The 19,386-nt window shown below is 41.9% G+C and overlaps 1 protein-coding gene across 1 annotated transcript in view; it reads right to left on the bottom strand.

Annotated features, from left to right (window-relative positions):
- Positions 1-1,849: 1,849 nt before the first annotated feature.
- Positions 1,850-19,386, bottom strand: part of napbb (N-ethylmaleimide-sensitive factor attachment protein, beta b) — a 34,323-nt gene continuing 16,786 nt past the window's right edge. The window contains exons 3-11 of the mRNA XM_039737948.1: positions 18,330-18,446; positions 11,972-12,018; positions 11,762-11,839; positions 11,091-11,146; positions 9,338-9,422; positions 5,838-5,942; positions 4,792-4,860; positions 3,616-3,666; positions 1,850-2,256 (exon numbers count right to left, since the gene is read on the bottom strand). Coding sequence (XP_039593882.1) covers positions 2,155-2,256; positions 3,616-3,666; positions 4,792-4,860; positions 5,838-5,942; positions 9,338-9,422; positions 11,091-11,146; positions 11,762-11,839; positions 11,972-12,018; positions 18,330-18,446 — 710 coding nt within the window. The 3' untranslated portion in view covers positions 1,850-2,154. The remainder of the gene's footprint in view (positions 2,257-3,615; positions 3,667-4,791; positions 4,861-5,837; positions 5,943-9,337; positions 9,423-11,090; positions 11,147-11,761; positions 11,840-11,971; positions 12,019-18,329; positions 18,447-19,386) is intronic.

Below are 19,386 nucleotides of genomic sequence, written 5' to 3'. Positions count from 1 at the left end.
ACCACTATGTTACAAGTTATTAGAGTACGCGATCAGGTAGGACATCAGAATAATGAAAATCAAAACCGTCCATCCCTAATCTGTTGATTAAAAGGTGGCTGAACAATAGGGGGCAAGAACGAGGTCCTCAAAGGCATCGCCTCAAATTCCGATTAGCACGTGTAAGTAACAGTGGTGTCACTGTGGTCTACACGTGTCACTTAATGACCCCATTAGCCCGTCACTATTACTATGGAGTGTTTGCCTTTTTCCCCAAATCACCCTGAATTCCTGCTCACTGCCAGGCAGTTATTGTGTTTCAGAAGGTGTCACCGACACTCCTGAAGTCAGCCACATGTCATTTAGAAGATCTTATGTGCAGTTTAGAAGTTTACTGCTTGTGCAAAATCAATGAATATCATCACGTTGGAACTCATTCCTAGTGTATACAAAGATATACGAGAGCGAGTGTGTGTGCACATATATGTAGCCATACGAGTGAGTCTGTGGGAGTGTCTCATGGGTAATGGTTCAGGGTGGGGGAAGAAAAAGACTGATGCACCATTACTCACATGGTTTCAGTTTCCTCTAGAATGGAAGGGAAGCAGTCGTATGGGAATGACCACACGTTCGTTGTAACTGTCACTAGCAATGCCTCCTCCGGTCACCCAGATAATTTAAATTGCTGCTCAGTAGGACGTTCTGCTCTCCTTTTTGATTTGAGACATTAAAACAGGTTGTGTCCAGAAGGAGCAACGACTCTTACTCTTGTCCCTTTTTTTTTTTCTCCAATATGTTTATATATGCAGTATAATATATTTATGTTGCATATACATAATACAGATATATATATATATATAGAGAGAGATCAACGTAAAGATAATGTATGCATAGATCTAGATAAACTGTATGTATACATTTATATACTGACGAGCACAAACGCTTAGGGATCATCTTGAAGGCTCCAATTAGGTAAGCAATACCACCTCAGGAAGAGCAGGGGCACACTCACTGATACCGTCTCCTTTTCCATTCAAAGTTCAGATGCTCGGTAGCCAGACGATGACTAACCCAACTGCTGTTTCCATCACGATGCCCCATAGTATAAAAACACTGAAGCTACAGGAAGCGGGAATTCATGTGAGAACCATCCCAATAAGACCGATTGGCTGATGCCAATTGTTTTCAGCCTCAAGTGTATTTTTTTCTTTTCCCCTTTCTCCCTTTATCTTCATTAAATGACATTACCGTCTGGATCCCTTATGTTCCTTGCTTCGTCTTTATGGATTACAGTGGCGTAATCGGCAAGAATCTGAAGTGGGGCAATAGCAAACACAAAAAAGGATCTGGGATCTGAATTAACACGTCCAACATCTCCAACTATAAGTCGCGACCCCAAGGACTGACTTTGTGAAAGTACGACGTACTGCAGAGGAAGAGGTAACATTTAATATTTTTGTTCATTTTTGAAAGGACATCATAAATGTCCAACCGAACACTGGGGGCAACTACTGGCTTCTTTCCTGACTCGAGTGGCACAACGGGTCTACTATGACTTGGTATAATGCCTGTGCTGGATAATATATAGATATAGATAATTATATTCTGTATGATGTATAAGTATACTGTATAGATAATTATATTCTGTATGATGTATAAGTATACTTTAGATATTTTATACATACATATAGAGACCATGAGGGACATACATATACACACACACACACACACACACCCCTTATGTATGGACAAACCAGTGAACACAATAGCAAATTATTTGATAATTAGACATTTGCAGCTTGACCAAATACAAAGCAAATATTAAAAAAATAAAAAAAAGTCTTTGATTTTTTTTTTTTTTTTAAATATATTTTTTTGTTTGTTTTTTTTCAGTAATGCATTCACTTCTTAAATACCTCTGAGTTTTGTTGTTGGTGCGTTTCGGACTTCACGGGTGATCTGCATTTAGAAGCACAACAAAAAACGACCGCTTTGTAGCCTAAAACATAGTCAGAGGAACAAAAGGGTAACTTTTACAGTCACGACATTTTAGAATGTTATACAAATACTTTAGCACTGAAAAAACCGTGGACTCGGATGTGGTCACAGGCTATTGCATAAATCAATTGTTAGAAATGTGGTAAGAGGCAGCATGCCGTGGCGGTCTTTCACATATCACTTGAGGTCTCCAGCGTCTCCCTGGATCGTCTTTTTAATGCGAAGCAGCATTGTGGTCAGCCACTGGTCCAAGCGAGACACCGAGTCAAACTCCTTCACCTGCAAGAGCAACAGAAGTTTGTGTTTTTGAAAAACCGACACTAGATCACCTGATAAAGAAGCAGACAAGCACAGTTCACTTTAACAATGGCACTGAAGGGAGGACCACACTGGACACAGTTTTGTTCAATCCTGCTTTGGCAGAGTTGGCAGGCAGGCAGGCAGCATGGAATTGTGGGTAGGGAACTGAACTAAAAACCAAGCCAGACAGGTGGACCCTGGAGCTCATCGGTGTAGATTAGACTATTTATTTATTTATTTAAGACTAGCCATGTGCGCCCAACTACGTTGCGCGTGTTAAAGTTGTCTGTGAGGGGCTCCCTGTTTAAACGCCGCCGCCAGTCGTGAACTGGGCCCTTCGTCGCATAGCATTATGATTTTTTATAAGGGAAACAAAATTACAAAAGAAAACCCTTGGACATTGATTTGATAGGAACGGCCTACTCAGAATCACTGTCCGAATCGTAATTATGTGGTGGTGTAGGAGCATTTCTGCCTTTGTCTGTTCACAGTCCGTCTCGTTTTCACGACGCTATCATTTCCTCTGACGATGTCTTCTCAACCTTTCTCCAATCTCGCAGGTTGCTTTGTGGCAATCCAAAGAGTAAGGCAATATACACGGAGCAATGGTTATAAAAGAGGGACACATAGGTATCCAGGCTCTTTAAAGCATAAATAGGAATCACTTCACTGACCTGTGAACAAGCCACGGTACAACTGTGAGACGCGCAGCACTCTCCGGCTACAACGTAACAATAATAATAATTTCCAGAATGTGCTGTTACGTTGTCATTCATTGTACCCACTGTCTTTCTTTCATTCATATGTTACATAGGCACGTACCTTTTATCTTCGGCAATCTCATTCTCTAACCAGGCCTCAGGAGCTAACCAGCGTAACACTGTCCACCACTCCTTTCGTTATTCCGGCACATTGTGGACATCCGTGAGTAACAACAACGTACTAAACTGGAAGGTGGTCTGCGCATGTGTGGAATTCGTGGACAAACAAAGATCAAGATCTAAATGAAGATCTCTTTAGTTAATTTAAAGCACAACAATTTGTTTAGTTTGAATGTCTGTGTTTTGAGGTGTGACTGGCGTACTGCAGTCTTCAGTAGTGTAACCCTGGAGGAGATTCTTAATGCAATGCCTATGTTTTAGCTGTCTCTCTACTGCCATCTAGTGCTTCTTCTAATTCATTCGCAGACAAACAAAGATCAAGATCCAAATGAAGATTATATATCGAGATTCTTTTAAGGATAGCAGTTGCTTTCTGGGTCCTTATCATTTGTATGAATGGCAGGGCAGGAAAGCCTGCAACAAGACCAAGTAGCACATAAAAATCCTCATCACTTACTGCCTCTGTAAACGCTTCACTATTTTGCTCCTCATGAGCTTCAAGTAATTTCTGTAAGGAAAGAAAATGCAAATTAAACATTGAAATAACTTAATAAATAGCACAGTAAAGCAAGCAATCGGCGGGGGCCAATCAAACGTTTAATCCGTCCGTCTATCCGTCCCCTTTTCTTAACCCATTAATCTCAGCAATTGTCAGTAGGGGTGACAGGTCCTGCCAAAACTTCCAGCCCAGTAAATTCTGAAAACCCACCTAATGGTGCTGGAGACCACCCAACTGAATGACGCATGTTCCCTTTGGACCATAATACAGAATTTAAAATAGAAGAGCAGGTTAGGGGGGGTCCCCCTTTTGTAGTTTTGAGGGAGATAACATGAGGATGAAATCAAAGAGTGGAATCGAGACGGGTTGGGTCCCATCATTGGAGTTTTGAGACCTTTGATATTCCAAATAATGTGGCAGTTGGGGTTGTTTGGGGGAGTGCTTGGTATTTCATGAATGCCACAAGACCCGTTGGTTATAGAACATGAGGTGACTTAAAGTGCCAATTCACTTAAAAACCGAGCCCAATAAAGGTTCTGCGAAAAGACAATTTTGTCTCTAGGATTAACAAAGCATATGAAATCAAAACATGCACACCAGCAAATTGATATTGTCACCCCAAAACACTCATTTAGTGGAAAACCCACCTAACTGGCAAACCCAGTCATCGGGCACAGGGCAGGAACGACCCCAGGACAGGGTGCCAGTGCTTCACAGGGTGAGAACACGCGGGCACACACAGACACGTGGGCCAATTCAGCCAGGACAGACTCCAGCTCCCCGTCACCCTGCTCTGGGTGGGCACGTTTAGAAAATGGATGGATTACAATAATCTAGGAGGACGCCTTTTATAGAAGCCGTGTGTTTTCTATCCGCCGGTCTTTGTAGATCTTGAGCTTCTGTAAAATTGTAATTTCCCCTTGGGGGCACATTAAGTATTCTGCTGATTATATTATACAAAAAACAGTCAAATTATAAGAAGACGAAAAGGAAAACAAGCTGTCAACCCTACTGATGTTGTGTCCTCCGCTTGTACTTTACATTTCTTTCTGTATTAAGAATGAAGAATTCACTTCAACTAGAGAAATCCTTCAGCCTCATTCCTGACGGGTGATTTGAATTTTTTTTTATTACCTTCAACAGCTTGCATTCCCTGGAGTCTGAAAATGCAGGAAACATTTCTTCATACTTCTCAACGGCAAGCTAGATTATAAAAAAAAATATACAAGTATTAGTGAAATTACACTAAACAAAAAAAAAAACAGTATTAGGACAGAAAATCAGTGAGGCCTACAAGGTTAAGTGAGTTGAAGAGGAACTGAAGTCAAAACAAACACCGTTGAGATAAGGATGGCGATAAAAAGATTAATTATTAAAAGTACATTCAGGTGCCGACTGAGGACTCCCTTTAGGACGGGCCATTGGGCCGTCTGTCGGGTGACAAAGCCTACCCGTCACTGCAATTGAGGCTCTGCATGCTTTAAATGGGGGGCAGCGCAGACAGATGGGTCAGTGGAAGGCAGTCGTTCTTAACCACTGGGTCATATAAGATGTTGGCAGTGCCATGCTGTATGTTTCACCACCCTGTTTTACCAAGATGGGCCACTAATTTCACTCGGATCACCAGGGTGTTTTGCAGTTGCTGCTGTTGGGTCATCATTGAACTTAAAAAGGCAGAGCTATAAAAGTTGAGAAACGCTGGTGTAGTGGCAGGCACTTTGAATTAGCCACGTGAAGCGGCTAACCTTAAAGACCCTCGACGAGTCAGAATACATAAGTGACCCTGTGAAATATTAATAGGAACAGAAGATTTATTACTGTGGAGGGTGCTGGCAATTTCTAGAACATTCTTACTGGTTTTCCTGTGACTCTCGGCCATAAGTATGAATCGCCTCAACCACTGCATTCCTCGTTGAAAGGGGTGACGGTTTTATCTGCCCACCCCATCAAAAGCATCAAGTGCTTTGTGTGATTTGCTGCCCATCAGCGTGAGGACCTTTAAGTTAAACCTAAACCTGGCAAGCTTGCCGTTTTTAATATTCTAGTGACATTTACAGCATGGATCGGGTAAACGGAAAATATAATGGTGTGGTAATTAGCCTTTGGTGGTGTTTTGAAGATATAAAACTTAAGGATATGATTTCAATGGAATGAACCGTAAGTTTATGAACTGCACATACCTTTGCATTCAGTTCATCCACAATAAAGTGGCACAACGCAGCTTTGAAGAAGTATTCTTTTGCACTGTATTTTAATAAAGGATTATCCATGGTGTTGGTCGCGACCTGAAACAAAAACAAAATGTACATCTATCTTATATGCTGTATGTGTAGACAGACAGACAGACAGACAGGGCCCTGCTTAGGGTGAAGCAGGTTTAGATGACAGACTGTTGGATGTACAACATAGATATGTTATCTATATCTCTATATTATATAATGTGTGTGTGTGTCTGCACTGTATTCTCTCAACTGAAAGAGGGCACAGTGGCGGAACGTAAAGAGGCTTCGCCTCTGACGCTGACGTCCAAAGTTCGTTCCCCGAGAGGGGGTGCAGTGAGTGTGATGAGCCCAGAATTGGAGTAAAACAAGTGTCACGTACTCTTTACATTATTTGACAGTAAAACTATATCAAGATATAGATATGTGAGAAGGAAATTTACAGAGTTAGTGAATTAATGAGAACAATAAAAGCACCACACACATAATATATATGGACTTTTTTTCTTTTTTTTAAAGATTTAAGAGCAGCAGTTGACATATTCTAAAATGATATTCTGACAAACACCTAATAAAATAATTTGGATGTTGCTATTTTCGCAGCATAGAGACTCCTCAAACAAAGGCCAAATAAGCCATAGATGGCAACTGCAAATCTCTAGTGCTGTTGTCTTTTTAGAGTGCCCTCTGGTGGCTTTTCCCCCCAAAGAGCATCCCTTGGTGTTCTCTGCTGGCAGGTGGACCCCATTGTCCCATACAAAACATTGAGGCTGAATGTCTTTTTTATATATATATATATTATATATATATAAACATGGTGGTCTCAAACTTGTTTAATCCCCTTGGGAGTTGTGGCCACCCAGAGACCATCCTGGCAGCACTGGGCTCTTAGCTCCGCCCCCTTCCAGTTTGTACAATATAAGAAGCCCAGTTCCCCAGAGGAGGTGTCTTTCGCAGGCCAGACAGACCTCCAGTGATGGACCCCCTTATTCCTTTTGGTTTTGTTGTTTTGCCAGAGAGGCTACTTCCAGTGACACCAAGAGGTGTGTTTTTTTTTTTTGTTGGACTACATTAATTAAAACGGGATAACCCGGTTGGTGTCCCAGCTTTTCATTTGTTCCACATCTGGTCATTCCTGCACCCTTTACACAGCCTAGAAGTATGTGGCTAATTTTAAAGACTGACCTGGGACGACTACCGCTGTCACGTTGACGTTTCAGACCCTTTCAGCTTCTGCACACTTTATTGTGTTGTCCATTTTAAAGTTAAATAGATACATTTGCATTTTTTGCCCATCAATGTAACCACACAACTTTAACCTCCAATGATAAAATGAAAACAAATTTTGCAAATTTACTGAAAATCCAGCGCAACACTGAAGTTCCTCTCGATCTGACAAGCCTGCCAGGACAATGAGGCTGCTTTTTTTTCTTTTTTTTTTTTTAAATAGTGCCCTCCCATGGCCTTACGATCCTCTGCCAACTACAACTCCCAGGACAAACTGCGGATGTCTGCACTGTGACAACATGCGATAGCTGCTGCCAGCGAAAAAACAACTGGTTTGTTGTTAACGCACATCCCTTGGCCATTCATTCTGACGCCATCTCATCCTGGGAATGTGTCAAGCGTGCAGCGCAAATTGAAATCCTTTGTGTTTTCGATGCCACATTAAGAAATGCTGGCGGCCAGTCGGCTGCAGTCCCCATGACTGTGACTTTATTTCTGACTTTCTCTTGCACCGTTTTAATCTCCACCATTGTCAACTTCATCGATGAATTAATGGACAGATATTGTTGGTTTTCATTTGTGTTTAATCAGTTTCTACTTTATTCTCTCTGCTTTTTTCTGTAATTAGTATCACCTGTACTTGTACTGTATGCCTGCACTCAGTGAATGGTGCTATACAAAAATAAGTTGTCAAATGTGCATAAACTTTGTTTTGTCCTCCTTCTCATCTAATTTCAAAAGGCTAACACTAGCAGTGCCACTGCGTCGAAGGTATCAGTAGGTTCACTGCAGTTTAAACCTGTCATATTTCATGACTTTTCCAACAATTTTCAGTCATAGCCTTCATTTATGTAATCTTAGTGAGTCGAAGGCAGCCATCGTTGTGCTACCGTGAACAGGATCGCCTAATGTGGAATACCCAACAACGGACTCCAACTCATCCGCGACTCTCTACGATAAACTCAGACAGGTTTAATTTGGTGTTTAGTCGGAGAGGCAGGTTGTGTGTGCAGGAGAGCAAACAGCCAATGAACGCTCATCAGGAAGTACAATGCACTCAATGTGGCGACGAGGAATAAAGAACACATGGGTTTTGAAGCTCGTGAGGCTGATGTGTCGTATTTCTGTACTAAAATAGATGGGGGGAGAGAAAAAATTCTAAAAGAGCCAAGCCTGCAATGGAACTCACCACAGCCGTTAACACTTCGTATTACGCCAGCTCTGGCAGGCAGCAGTGTGCTGTGGACCACAGAAACAGAAGTAAAGCTCGTCTGTCTGATGTCTCGTGTTTTACATACCATAACAGGAAGGAAAAAAGAAATAAATGGCTGCGATTACCGCTGCGATTACCGCTGAACTCACCGCAACTGTTAATCCTTCATATGGTAACGGTACCGTCAAGCAACATGCTATTGGCGGTCAGAAACCGGGACGGGCGCTACTGCAGTAGAATATGGGCCATCAGTGGGTAAAAGGGACATGGACTGCAATGTTCAGTCGTGTAATTTGACATGGTGCAGTGACGAGATCCGTGACTGTGGTCTCGTAATGTGACATCGGCTTTAGGTTGTAGTAAAGTAAATCTTTAATATTCTAGAAATGTTTGGGTAATGCAGTCACAGGGAGATGCTGCCTGCCTCTGTGTAAAGAGGGCTGTTACTGCACTGACTGAGTGCCACAGTCCGACTATGCCGCTGTTGAGGATGCCAACTGTGATGACACTTTGGCCTGAACTGTCTGATCCATAAAAATGACAATTGATAAAGTCCATCATTTATTCTCATAATGACTCTTGATAAGGCATAACATTCAATTTACACAATTTATGGAAACAAGCGATTGGACAACCATCAATTGGACAAAACAAGTAGACAGGATGGATGGATCTACTGAACTCTGTCTGTCTGTCTGTGTCTGTCTGTAATTGCAAACTCGGCAAGTGCAGAGACTTAATGGTGCTTAGAAATGGCCCCAGAGGCCCATACTCACGTGGCTGGGTGAGGAGCTCTGAAGGACCTCGGAGTAGGACAGCTGCTTCTACTAAAGTGGTTTGGGCATATAATTAGGGTGCCTCGGGCAGGAGTTGTACATGGCATGGCCCAGTGGGAGAAGGCCAAGGGGGTGACAGGATGGAGAGGAAGGTCCATGACCTTCACCAGGAAATGTGGTAGGAAAATGATAAATGTGATTTAACATCTGAGCATGAAACTGTTACATTTCTTTTCTTTTCATACCTGTTCATAGATTTCAATGGCCTTCTGGTACTGTTCTAGCTGGGCACCATAAGACGCCACCTTCAGCAGGCACTTGTTGGCAGAGCTGAAACATAAGAGCAGTAAAGGCAACTTCATTACAACAATACAAACGTCAAGAGTATCAATTAAGAGGACAGATGATCTTCTCAGCACTGGAAACCAGTAATGGCGTAATGAACTTTACTGTTCTTATCTAACAAAAGTCGTTGCAGCATTTTAGGCAACATTTTGATATCAGTTCAGACATAACTCAGCAACTGTTCTGTCTGCTTTTAGGCTGAAGTCTTCTGAGCCTTGCCAAGCAGTTCTTGATGATAAAAGAGGTGATGAAAGTCCGTCACAGTATGTAACACACGAGTACATCCTCTGTCTGCTACGATATCTTTCTGTCTTGTTAACTACTGCGTCATTGTATGACATAACAACTGCAAATCGACTTTAGAGAAGCATTGTGGTCACATGATGTGTTACAACGTTGTGGCAATTTTGTCACAGCGTGTTTGCATTTCTTTAGTTAGCCATTTAGATGTGCAGTCAGAAGGTGGATGTTGTGCAGCCTCCTCTATGCATCTGCTGGTGTCATCAGGCAGATTTGTTGATTCAGGTGTTTTGAGCACTGAAACCGGCGTCTCCTGTGGCTCTTTGTTATCCACTCTCTTAACGGCGGCCCTTTTGACGAAGCGTAACACGCATATTTAAACGCGGTGGATATTTTCATGAGTATGGCTGCCAATTCTTTCACGCTTGCATCGACTCCTACGCCATCATTGTAACACACGCAGCACCTGCGACAATGCATCGCTCACCTTTAGTATTCGTCCACTGTTGCCGTCGAATGCCAATGTATGTGGTGCTTCAGAAAGGTAGTGCATCTGGTTACGTTTATTTTTAAAACATGTAATGTGCTCTTTGCACATGTGATACACACACACACAGGGGTCTTTTTAGGAGACTCCGACTGAGCATCGCTCTCAAAATCACTGCCCAGACTTTGAGCTCCACTTTCATGTGCCATTTGATTGGTTTAGAAATGTGACACTCCATGAGCCGTCTAATTGTCCCCACCCACTTTTAAGCACAACTCACCCCCCCCGAGTCTCTCCCGACGTGTTAGACGTCAGGCTTCAGTGCGACTACAGCATTGCATACAAACAGGAAGATTTCCAACAGACCCTATGGTGGCTTTACATAAACGTACACCCATAAAAGCTAAAGTGTCTGTTAGGAATTTAGTCCAAGTTAGCAGAGAAGGAAAAGATGAAAACAACATTAGAGAGTTTCATGTAATACTAGCTGTGTAAGCCCGTGCTGTAAAAAGCCCGAGGTTCTAGAAACTATTGAAACTATATGTCGGGTCATTAAAAGGAACTCCTCTGGGCGCCTCTCTCCTAGGAGAATTCGATTTGCCGATGTGCTGGCATCACTTGGGCATTAGCGGCAGTAGGAAAAGTAAAAGGGATATCGTTTTGCCAATGTTAGCGGTTCAGCGACTATCTTTCTTGTGAGGTTTCATTTTGTTGACGTGTTCGCCCTGCGGTGGGCTGGCACCCTGCCCAGGATTTTGTTTTCTGCCTTGCGCCCCTTGTTGGATTGGCTCCAGCAGACCCCCATAACCCTGTAGTTAGGATATAGCAGGTTGGATAATGGATGTGCTCGCCTCGCTTGTGTTATTAGTGGCTATAATACATGCTTAGAATAAAAATGAGAGATTTTTCTGATCATCAGTACAAACCTGTTGGACTCTTCGCCTTTGTAGTAGTCTGCTGCCTGCTCGTAATGTGCAATCGCCTAAAAGAATAAAGAATACAAAGTGAAATCGGCAGACTACACATGTCATTACTACTTTTTCAATCTGGCAGTACAAAGTTAACAAATGGCCTTTTTTACTTTTTGGACGTCTGTTACTGCAGATCAGCTTCCTTTTTCTATAACTTAAGAACTTCTACGGGTTAAAAAGCTGAAATTCTGAATTTCAAAGAGCTGAAGTCGAGCTTCCAACTGAGATTTCAAATCCAAGCCAGACAGAGTGGGAGAAGCCCACGGTGTATTATAAAATGAAAATTGATGAAGGTGCTATGGCATCAAACTTCACACAAGAAGACGTTTTAAGCAAAGCTCACTTGTGGTTGTCTGCTTTATGTCTGATTCTTGGGTTCTCGGGGGGCTGCAGGTGATTTCAACCCAAGGAAGTGGAAGTCTTAAATAAACTTACTGAGATTTATTAGATTTTCTCTTTCTTTTCTCCGCCCCCTCCATACCACCACATTTCAAATCTGAATAAAACATGCATGTCGAGTAGCCAGGACCCAAAAATCGATGTGAAATGGCAGCAAATCTCACGGTTCTCTTGCACGGATTTACTATAAAAACACACTTTTTCTGGTTCTAAGGAAGATACATTACCTTTTCGATATCTACCAGTTCAGACTCGTAAATTTCAGCAATTGTGATGTGGTGCTTAGCAGCAATGGTAAACCGACCCTGCAAAAGGACGACACGAGCAAAATGGGTCACTGCTCAAAAGGCATAAAGTTAGAGAACACGTAAAACACAACACAGGCACAGCCGAGCACAAAGGGGGTCGGTATGTGGATTTAGTGTAAGGTTCCTTACCATATCTGTGTAAATATCGATGGCTGCATTTAAGCAGTTGATAGCCTCTATTGGGGATGCATCAAGGGAAAGGAAGATCAAAAATTGTTATTACATAACTAGAGAAAAACACGCACATGCATAGTTACACTGCAGAAAAAAGGGACAAATAGAGGAATGGTGCTATATGACTGAAACATTAATAACCTTTTATAGGGGGGCTTTGCTGTTTAACACTTACATAAAGAGGCACTATATAAAAGCTCAGTAGACAGGTAGACACACATGAAATACAAAGATAGGAGCGGCACCCTATAAGATACATGCATAAATACAAAAATAAGTACCACCACATTTCAAACATTTTTTTCTTGTATCGTTTTTGTAGAATAAACAAACTTCATTATGACACAAAGACCGTGTTTTAAAAATGATGTCTTCAAGGTGGTGGCCATCATTAGCGCTACACTCTTCTAGACAATTTCTGAATGCTTGCATAACCCTTTCGGTGATTTTGTGGCGAATAGCATCCTTGAGGGCTTTACGGTTTTGAGGTCGGTGTGTGTATACCTGAAGAAATCGCATGGAGCGAGATCAGGCGAACGTGAAGGCCACCTGACATCGCCGTGTAACGCCGTCTCCCACAAAACTTCCCTGGATCTCTGTGCTGCAGCCATCCACCATATCCATTTCTTCCACTTGGGGCCACAAAAAGTTCTCTAGCATCCAAATGTAACTTTCTGAAGTGACGGTGACCGTTGCTCCACCCTCCTCAAAAAAGTAAGGGCCTTCAAGGCCAAATTCTGCAACAGAGCAACAAACTGTAACACACTTACTGTGCGGGGGGGTCTCTGAAGTTCACAAAGGTTGGTTTCAGCCCAAAAGCGAACGTTTTGCTTATTTACGAAACCATTCAAATGGAAATGTGCCTCCTCACTGGACATGACGATGGCATCTCGATTAACGTTTTGCCAAATGTTGGCGCACAACTCTCTACAGCTCTTCCAGTCTCTCGCAGCGAGTTCCTGCACTACCATCATTTTGTATGGATAGAAATTAAGGTCCTCATGCAAAATCAAAGACATGTTGGAAATGCCGAAGGCAGAACGTCTAGCAGGATGCAAAACTGATGCCCTTACAGCTTGGACAGCCCGGAGATTTTCTGTCCAGTGTTGTACCTGTTTGTCTAAATTTAGCCACCCACTGAAGAACTGTTTTCTGAATTGGCGCCATCGGAGGAATGCGTTCGGAAGGCGTGTTGTGTAGCGATGATGGATTCGTTTTTTTTGAAGAACACGTCGACAGCGAAAGCACGGTGCGCACAGGACCAAGGCCAGTGGCCGACTGAAAACTACAAGGGATCGCCTATCAAAGGACCCCCCCCCTCAACCCACTTGGCTGCCTCTACCTCGTGCAATGACCCTGAGAAATGAGGGGCTTCATTTTGGCTCTGCCTGTAGAATTATTTACAGACATGAAGCACATAATTAGGTAGATCGATAGGAAATACGCTGTGTCATAGACAGATGCGTCGCTAGATCATAGCTAGATTTTTGATTTCACATACAGTGGTACCTCGGTATACGTCCACTTTGGAATAAGTCCAACTTGGTATACGTCCTGTATGGACGTGAAAAATTTTGCTTGGTATACGACCTTTGTTTGGAATACGACTCACGTGCTACAACACCACGCACAACCCTTGTTTACGCCTCTCGAGACAAAGCCACGACTGCCCACTAGCGTCAGAACGCCAGTTGCTAGCATTCAGTGAACAACCCGCGCTATAACTCTCTGTGAATTTTCACATGATTTTGTGTTTTTTCAAGTAAATTTGAATTGATTGTTGAAAAGTATGAAAGTGGCATGCGTATCCGGGACTTACCGTATGCCGAGAACGATAGTATCTATGATTGTGAAAAACAAAGACATTAAAAAGTTTATTTCATCTAATTGCTTTTGTAGTTATGTACTTTAGTATTAAGCAGTGTTTAAATTCTACAACCCCATCAATGTATAATATGCCAATAACAATAGGATTTTTTTTTCATGGGAACGGATTAATCACTTTCCCTTTATTTTTTATGGGAAAAATTTGTTTGGTATACGTCCTGTTTGGTATAAGTCAAAGGATCTGGAACGGCTTAAGGATGTATACTGAGGTACCACTGTACTTTATTAATCCCAGAGGGAATTTGTTCCAGAAAATTCTTTTCACATGACCTTTGGGGGTCAACGCAGGGTCAGAGATATGAAAGGCACTACAGGGTGGTCCAGATCTAATTATGCAGATCCAGATGATCTGGATGACTTTGATTTATGCAGTTTGGCACAAAGACTATTCTTCATGTCGTCAGTTCTCACACTTCTCGATGGTCCGGGATTTTTCGGGTGATTTTCTATGTAATAAACTTAAGTTATAGCGTAATGAAAATTACATAATTAGATCTGGACCACCCTATATTACAGAGTTAGATAGATAAGTAAATGGGAGGACCACCTAGAAAAAGTGTTTTGTATCCGAAACGTACGCAAATCCCTTAAATGAAGGTCTGCATTGAGCACTTTAATCACAATGACTGAATCATTTAATTTGTAATTTTAAGCTGTGGACCAGACGGGGGAAAATCAAAAAGAACTGCGTCTCTGTCCCAAACATTATGGAGTGCACTGTTAATTCTTTGTACGTTCCAATTACATTCACACACCACCTCTGACAAGAGAAATGCACTGTGTGCATATTGTAAAAATGTAATTGTGAAATGGCAAAAAGGTACTTAACTGTGAATTATCCCAGATTCATACATTGTACCAGCATACTGTAATGGGATGAAAGATTCAGCCTTCTGATCAACATGCCTGCACTTTCATTCTTTCCCCTGTCCGTAAATTATTAAAAAAAAAACACTCATCAACTGTGTAAACCGACAGTTAAGACGCCTGAGAGTGATGCCGTGCTTCACGTTGAATAGCACAGGCAAGTAAGAAATTTGCTGTACTCTCTACTGACCATATGAACCTATAAACTTGTGACAAAGCCGCAACAGACATTTAGAAGGGTTTTTGGGTGGAACAATCCCGGAATTCCTTGCTAAGCTTTTATTTTGAAAAGACAGCCTTGTGTAAGTTGAAAGACTTTTGTTGTGAAGCAAAATGTTACAGCAAGGGCACCACATTATGGAGTCGCACCTCAGTGACATCATCTGCTCACACTGTGGTCCAGATTAGGGTTGGGTGGGACGCATCTGACACAAGGAAGGAAGTGGGCTCCATCTTTGTAAACAGGCCTGTAATGTGTTACTGGAATGTAAATCATTTGGCCTTTTATTAAGAATAATAACGATTCTAACTGGAAAGAAGAAGCTGCAGGATAATTCATCTAACGGATTGTGTTCACTGGATGTTCTTAGGAAAATCTTTCGGCATTCATATGAAGAAAAAAGTTCCACTCAATGGCTGGGCAAGAGCAAACTTCATAAATCCTTGCCTTGTGGAAGTGTTGAAAATAACAAGACTTGTATTTTCATTAGTTTATTCTAATACTAGGGGGTTTCGCCCCCTGCTCGCTTTGCTCACCAATCCCCCCGGCCTGCACTACGCGTCAGCCACTTTGCGTGTCTGCCACTCAAACTCTACTTTTCCTTGATGGTAAAACTTATTAGACAACTTAAAGTTTAAATCTGAACAATATATTCGATCTCTTTTCGCTGTTCCATTATTTCACTGAGTAATAATTTCTGTTTGTTTACGCTAAGGCGAAATTTACTATCATTTATTTGAGACTTTAAAAATTTTGTACTTCCATTATCTAACCTGCTGTACTTGTGTATCCCGCCAATGTTTTTGAATTCTTTACGACGTTCTACTTTGTCATCTACTCTTTGTCTTTTATTTATTTTCGGCCCTGGGCCTGGTTAAATCTCTTGGCACAAAGTCTCGTCTCGTGGGATGTGAAAGTATCTCTCTAAAAAAAAAAAAAAGTCGCATCTCGCTCCAGGATTTTTTTATTATAATGGAGAGCTGTTCTTTTGGTTAGATATTCCTGCATACGACTCTGTTTGTGATTTGAATTTAAGTTTATGAAATGTGTGGTTCTGTTTCATGGTATTTAAGGTGTTTGTATGAAGAGCGATTTTCTTTTCACATCTGTGGCGGAGTGCTATTTGGTATACAAGTTGATAAATATTTTGTACGAGGGGGTACCCACAAATAACTGGAATTAAAAAGAAAAAAATATTAATTTATACTTCCTGAAACTTTCGTCTCCTTTTAAAGTCCTCTACATGTGAATGAATGCACTTGTCCCAAAGGTTTTCCCACTGGTGGAAACATTTTTGGAATTGCTGAAGAGGAATGTTTGTCCAAGGCTTGCAGCGATTCCTCCATGGTACCAAAACGCTTTCCTTTCAGTTTTTTGGGTTTTTTTTCCATATGCGGGAAGAAGAAAAAGTCGCAGGAAGCAAAGATCAGGCGAGTTGGGAGGGTGGCAAGAACTCCAAGACACACAAGTCAATTCAGAAATCTCTTCAGTAGTCTGACGACAATCTTTGTAAATTGCGTTGCAAAAGTTTTCAAGATTTTCATCATTCCTAATTGTGGAAGGTTGGCCAGATCTCAGTTGGTCTTCAAGTGACTTTTCTCCTCGTTTGAAACGCAAAAACCACTCGTAGACCTGCGTTTTACTTACTGATTCCTCTTTAAAAGCAGTTTCAAGCATCACTACAGTTGCAGTAGCTGTGTTCTCTAAGAGAAAACAAAATTTAATACAAACTCGCTGTTCTTTATGATCACCCATCACAAAAATCGCACAACACGTTTAATAAGCACCAAGAAAAAACGACATGGAATGGCGTACGAACAATACAAAACGACGCCACTTGGCACTGCCACAGAATACTGTAAGTAGGCTACGCCTAGCGGCGAAATTCACAACTAAGTCGTGATTGTGAGCCAGGTACAGATTCCGGTTATTTTTGGGTACCCCCTCGAATATCTTTATTTGTAAGTCAGACAGAGCAAATGTAAGATTTGTGTTTCAGGATTTCCTTGATGAGAACAGGAGAAAGTAGGGTGAAATGACACCTTTTATTGGCCAATTAAATGGATTACAAATGCAAGCTTTCGAGGAGTCATTTCACCCGTATAAATAGATGGCTAACACAGTACAACACTCTACTGCTCTTGATGAGAACGGTAAAGCTTTCATGTCCAACTAACCGACCCACTCATTCCTTAGGACTTAGGGTTAGTGGCACCTCAAACCAGTTTGGCATCCTCCTCCCCCACAGGAAAGCCATAAACTACCCAGCTGGCAAGCTTCAGCTAAACAAATGGCATCCACTACTTAAGGAAAAGGCAGTGTGGGAGATGCAGCATCAGAGCAGCTTGGCAACGCTGACTGTGTTTGGACTTCAAGAGCCAGCAAGTGGGGAACGAGTTGTACCGGAATTCTGTTGGTCTAACGCTGGCAGTTTGGGATTGGATTTAAATCGTAGGCCACTCTGTAGCAGAACACCCTTTTGGTATACAGATCTGGACGGGAATGTATCAAATTGGTCGCTTTTCTCTCTCTCTCTCTCTCTCTCTCTCTCTCTCCCATAAAGAGAACACAATGAAGAGCACAACTTGGCAGCCATACTGAGATAGACATGCGGAAGCTGACTAGAAATGATGACGTGACCAGAGACGTCTGTGTGCCGCCTGAAACTACACATCTAGTATTCGTCAGGTTATATGGTTGCAATAATCACATGGACTCTGCTTCATTATTATTTTATGAATATTATTGATAATACATTATTAACATGTATGACTAAACTCCTGCTGCACCTTTAACTCTGTGTTAATTGCCTGAGGTTATAAATATAGAAGGGAAGGTGGGGAGAAATTGCTAAAATACGACACGTTATGTGCAGTGGTAAGTCTGTGGGATTTGAGGCATCCTGATAAAGTCTTCATGGTAAAGAATACAAAATGGGAAAGCAGAGGCACAGAGGACCCTACCGAGACATTACAGCATCCTAGAATTCAGGCCCGGGTTTTTGCAGCTCCGCTTGTCGGACTTGGTGATAGTCGATTGTTACAAACTCATTCCATTAAATATTCAATAGTCGGAGAATATGAAGCAAGAAAGAAAGCAAAACTCCTCAAAAGCACATTTTTGCGTCCGTGTCTACTCGCTGATCGAGGCGCCGGGAAGGGCAGATTTGCTGTGCGTTGATTACACGCGCAAGTCAGTTTTTCATGTACTCTGAACACACAACAATAAACTAAAACTAAAACCGGAGCACTTGGAATAATTTGCCGATACGTGAAAACAATAAATATGAATACAAATACAAATGACATGCAGTCACCAGATTCTTGGTGTCGTCCTTACCTTGTGGATCGGCTTTCTTGTAGGCATTTCCAGCATCCACAAAGCTGGTCGCAGAATCGTGTTTGCTCTGTAACTGCATGTGAAGTTTGGCTGCCTGACAGAATGCGTTTCCAGCCGCTGGGTGAAGGGAAAAAAAAAAACAAAACATGTTCATTAATGAAGAATGATATATCCATTGATGAACAGTTTTCTGGAATATACCAAAAGCCAGCTTTCCTCTTGTGTGCGCTTAACTAGGTACTTTAAAGTGGGCCTGTATGACTACACGTGGTAGTATGTGGGCTGTCAAGGACTGGCGCCCCCGTTAGGCAGATGTTACAATGCCCTGATGCTCAGCTCCACAGAATGAAGAAATATAAGGCAGATCATAAGTAACATGCATACTCGTCCTTGGGTAAGGCTTTTTTTTCCTTTCTTAATATAATCAGGTGTGGTGCAGGGTTCCATAGAGTTCTATTGTAAGCTGCTATAACAAAGTATTTCTAAAAGGCACTTGACCTTACAACACTGTTTTATGTACCTTGATTGTGAAGAAAAAACTTAAAACTTGAAAAACACCCAACTTGTCATTTAAATGGGTCTCAATATGCATGCAAGAAGGGTGTTCAAAAGTCAGTCTCGGCCTAATATTCGTCCTACTGTTCTAAATATGTACTGTCACGTGTGTGCGTGCGCAGAGGGGACACTCTATAGGGTGGTCCAGATCTAATTATGCAATTTTCATCGTGCTAGAACTTAAGTTTGTTACATAGAAAATCACGAGAAAAATCCCGGACCATCGAGAAGTGTACGAACTGACGACATGAAGAATCGTCTTCACACCATACTGGAATTGTCCCCTGCATAAATCAAAGACATCCAGATGATCTGGATCTGCATAATTCGATCTGGATCACCCTGTAGTGATGGTAATTCCCCACCGCTCCAGGGGTTGGCGCTGTCTGCTAATCTCGTCTCTCTCTCTCTCTCTCTTCCTTCCTCTGCAGACTGGAAGATTGACAGCTTTACTCCTGCTGATGTCACTTCCAGGAAGAAGCTCCATGGTGAGTCGGTTTTC

The sequence above is a fragment of the Polypterus senegalus genome, chromosome 16, assembly GCF_016835505.1.
Source record: "Polypterus senegalus isolate Bchr_013 chromosome 16, ASM1683550v1, whole genome shotgun sequence".
NCBI classification, from domain to species: Eukaryota; Metazoa; Chordata; class Cladistia; order Polypteriformes; family Polypteridae; genus Polypterus; species Polypterus senegalus.
Note: the sequence above shows the minus strand (reverse complement) of the source record. Positions and strands in the feature narration are given on the sequence as shown.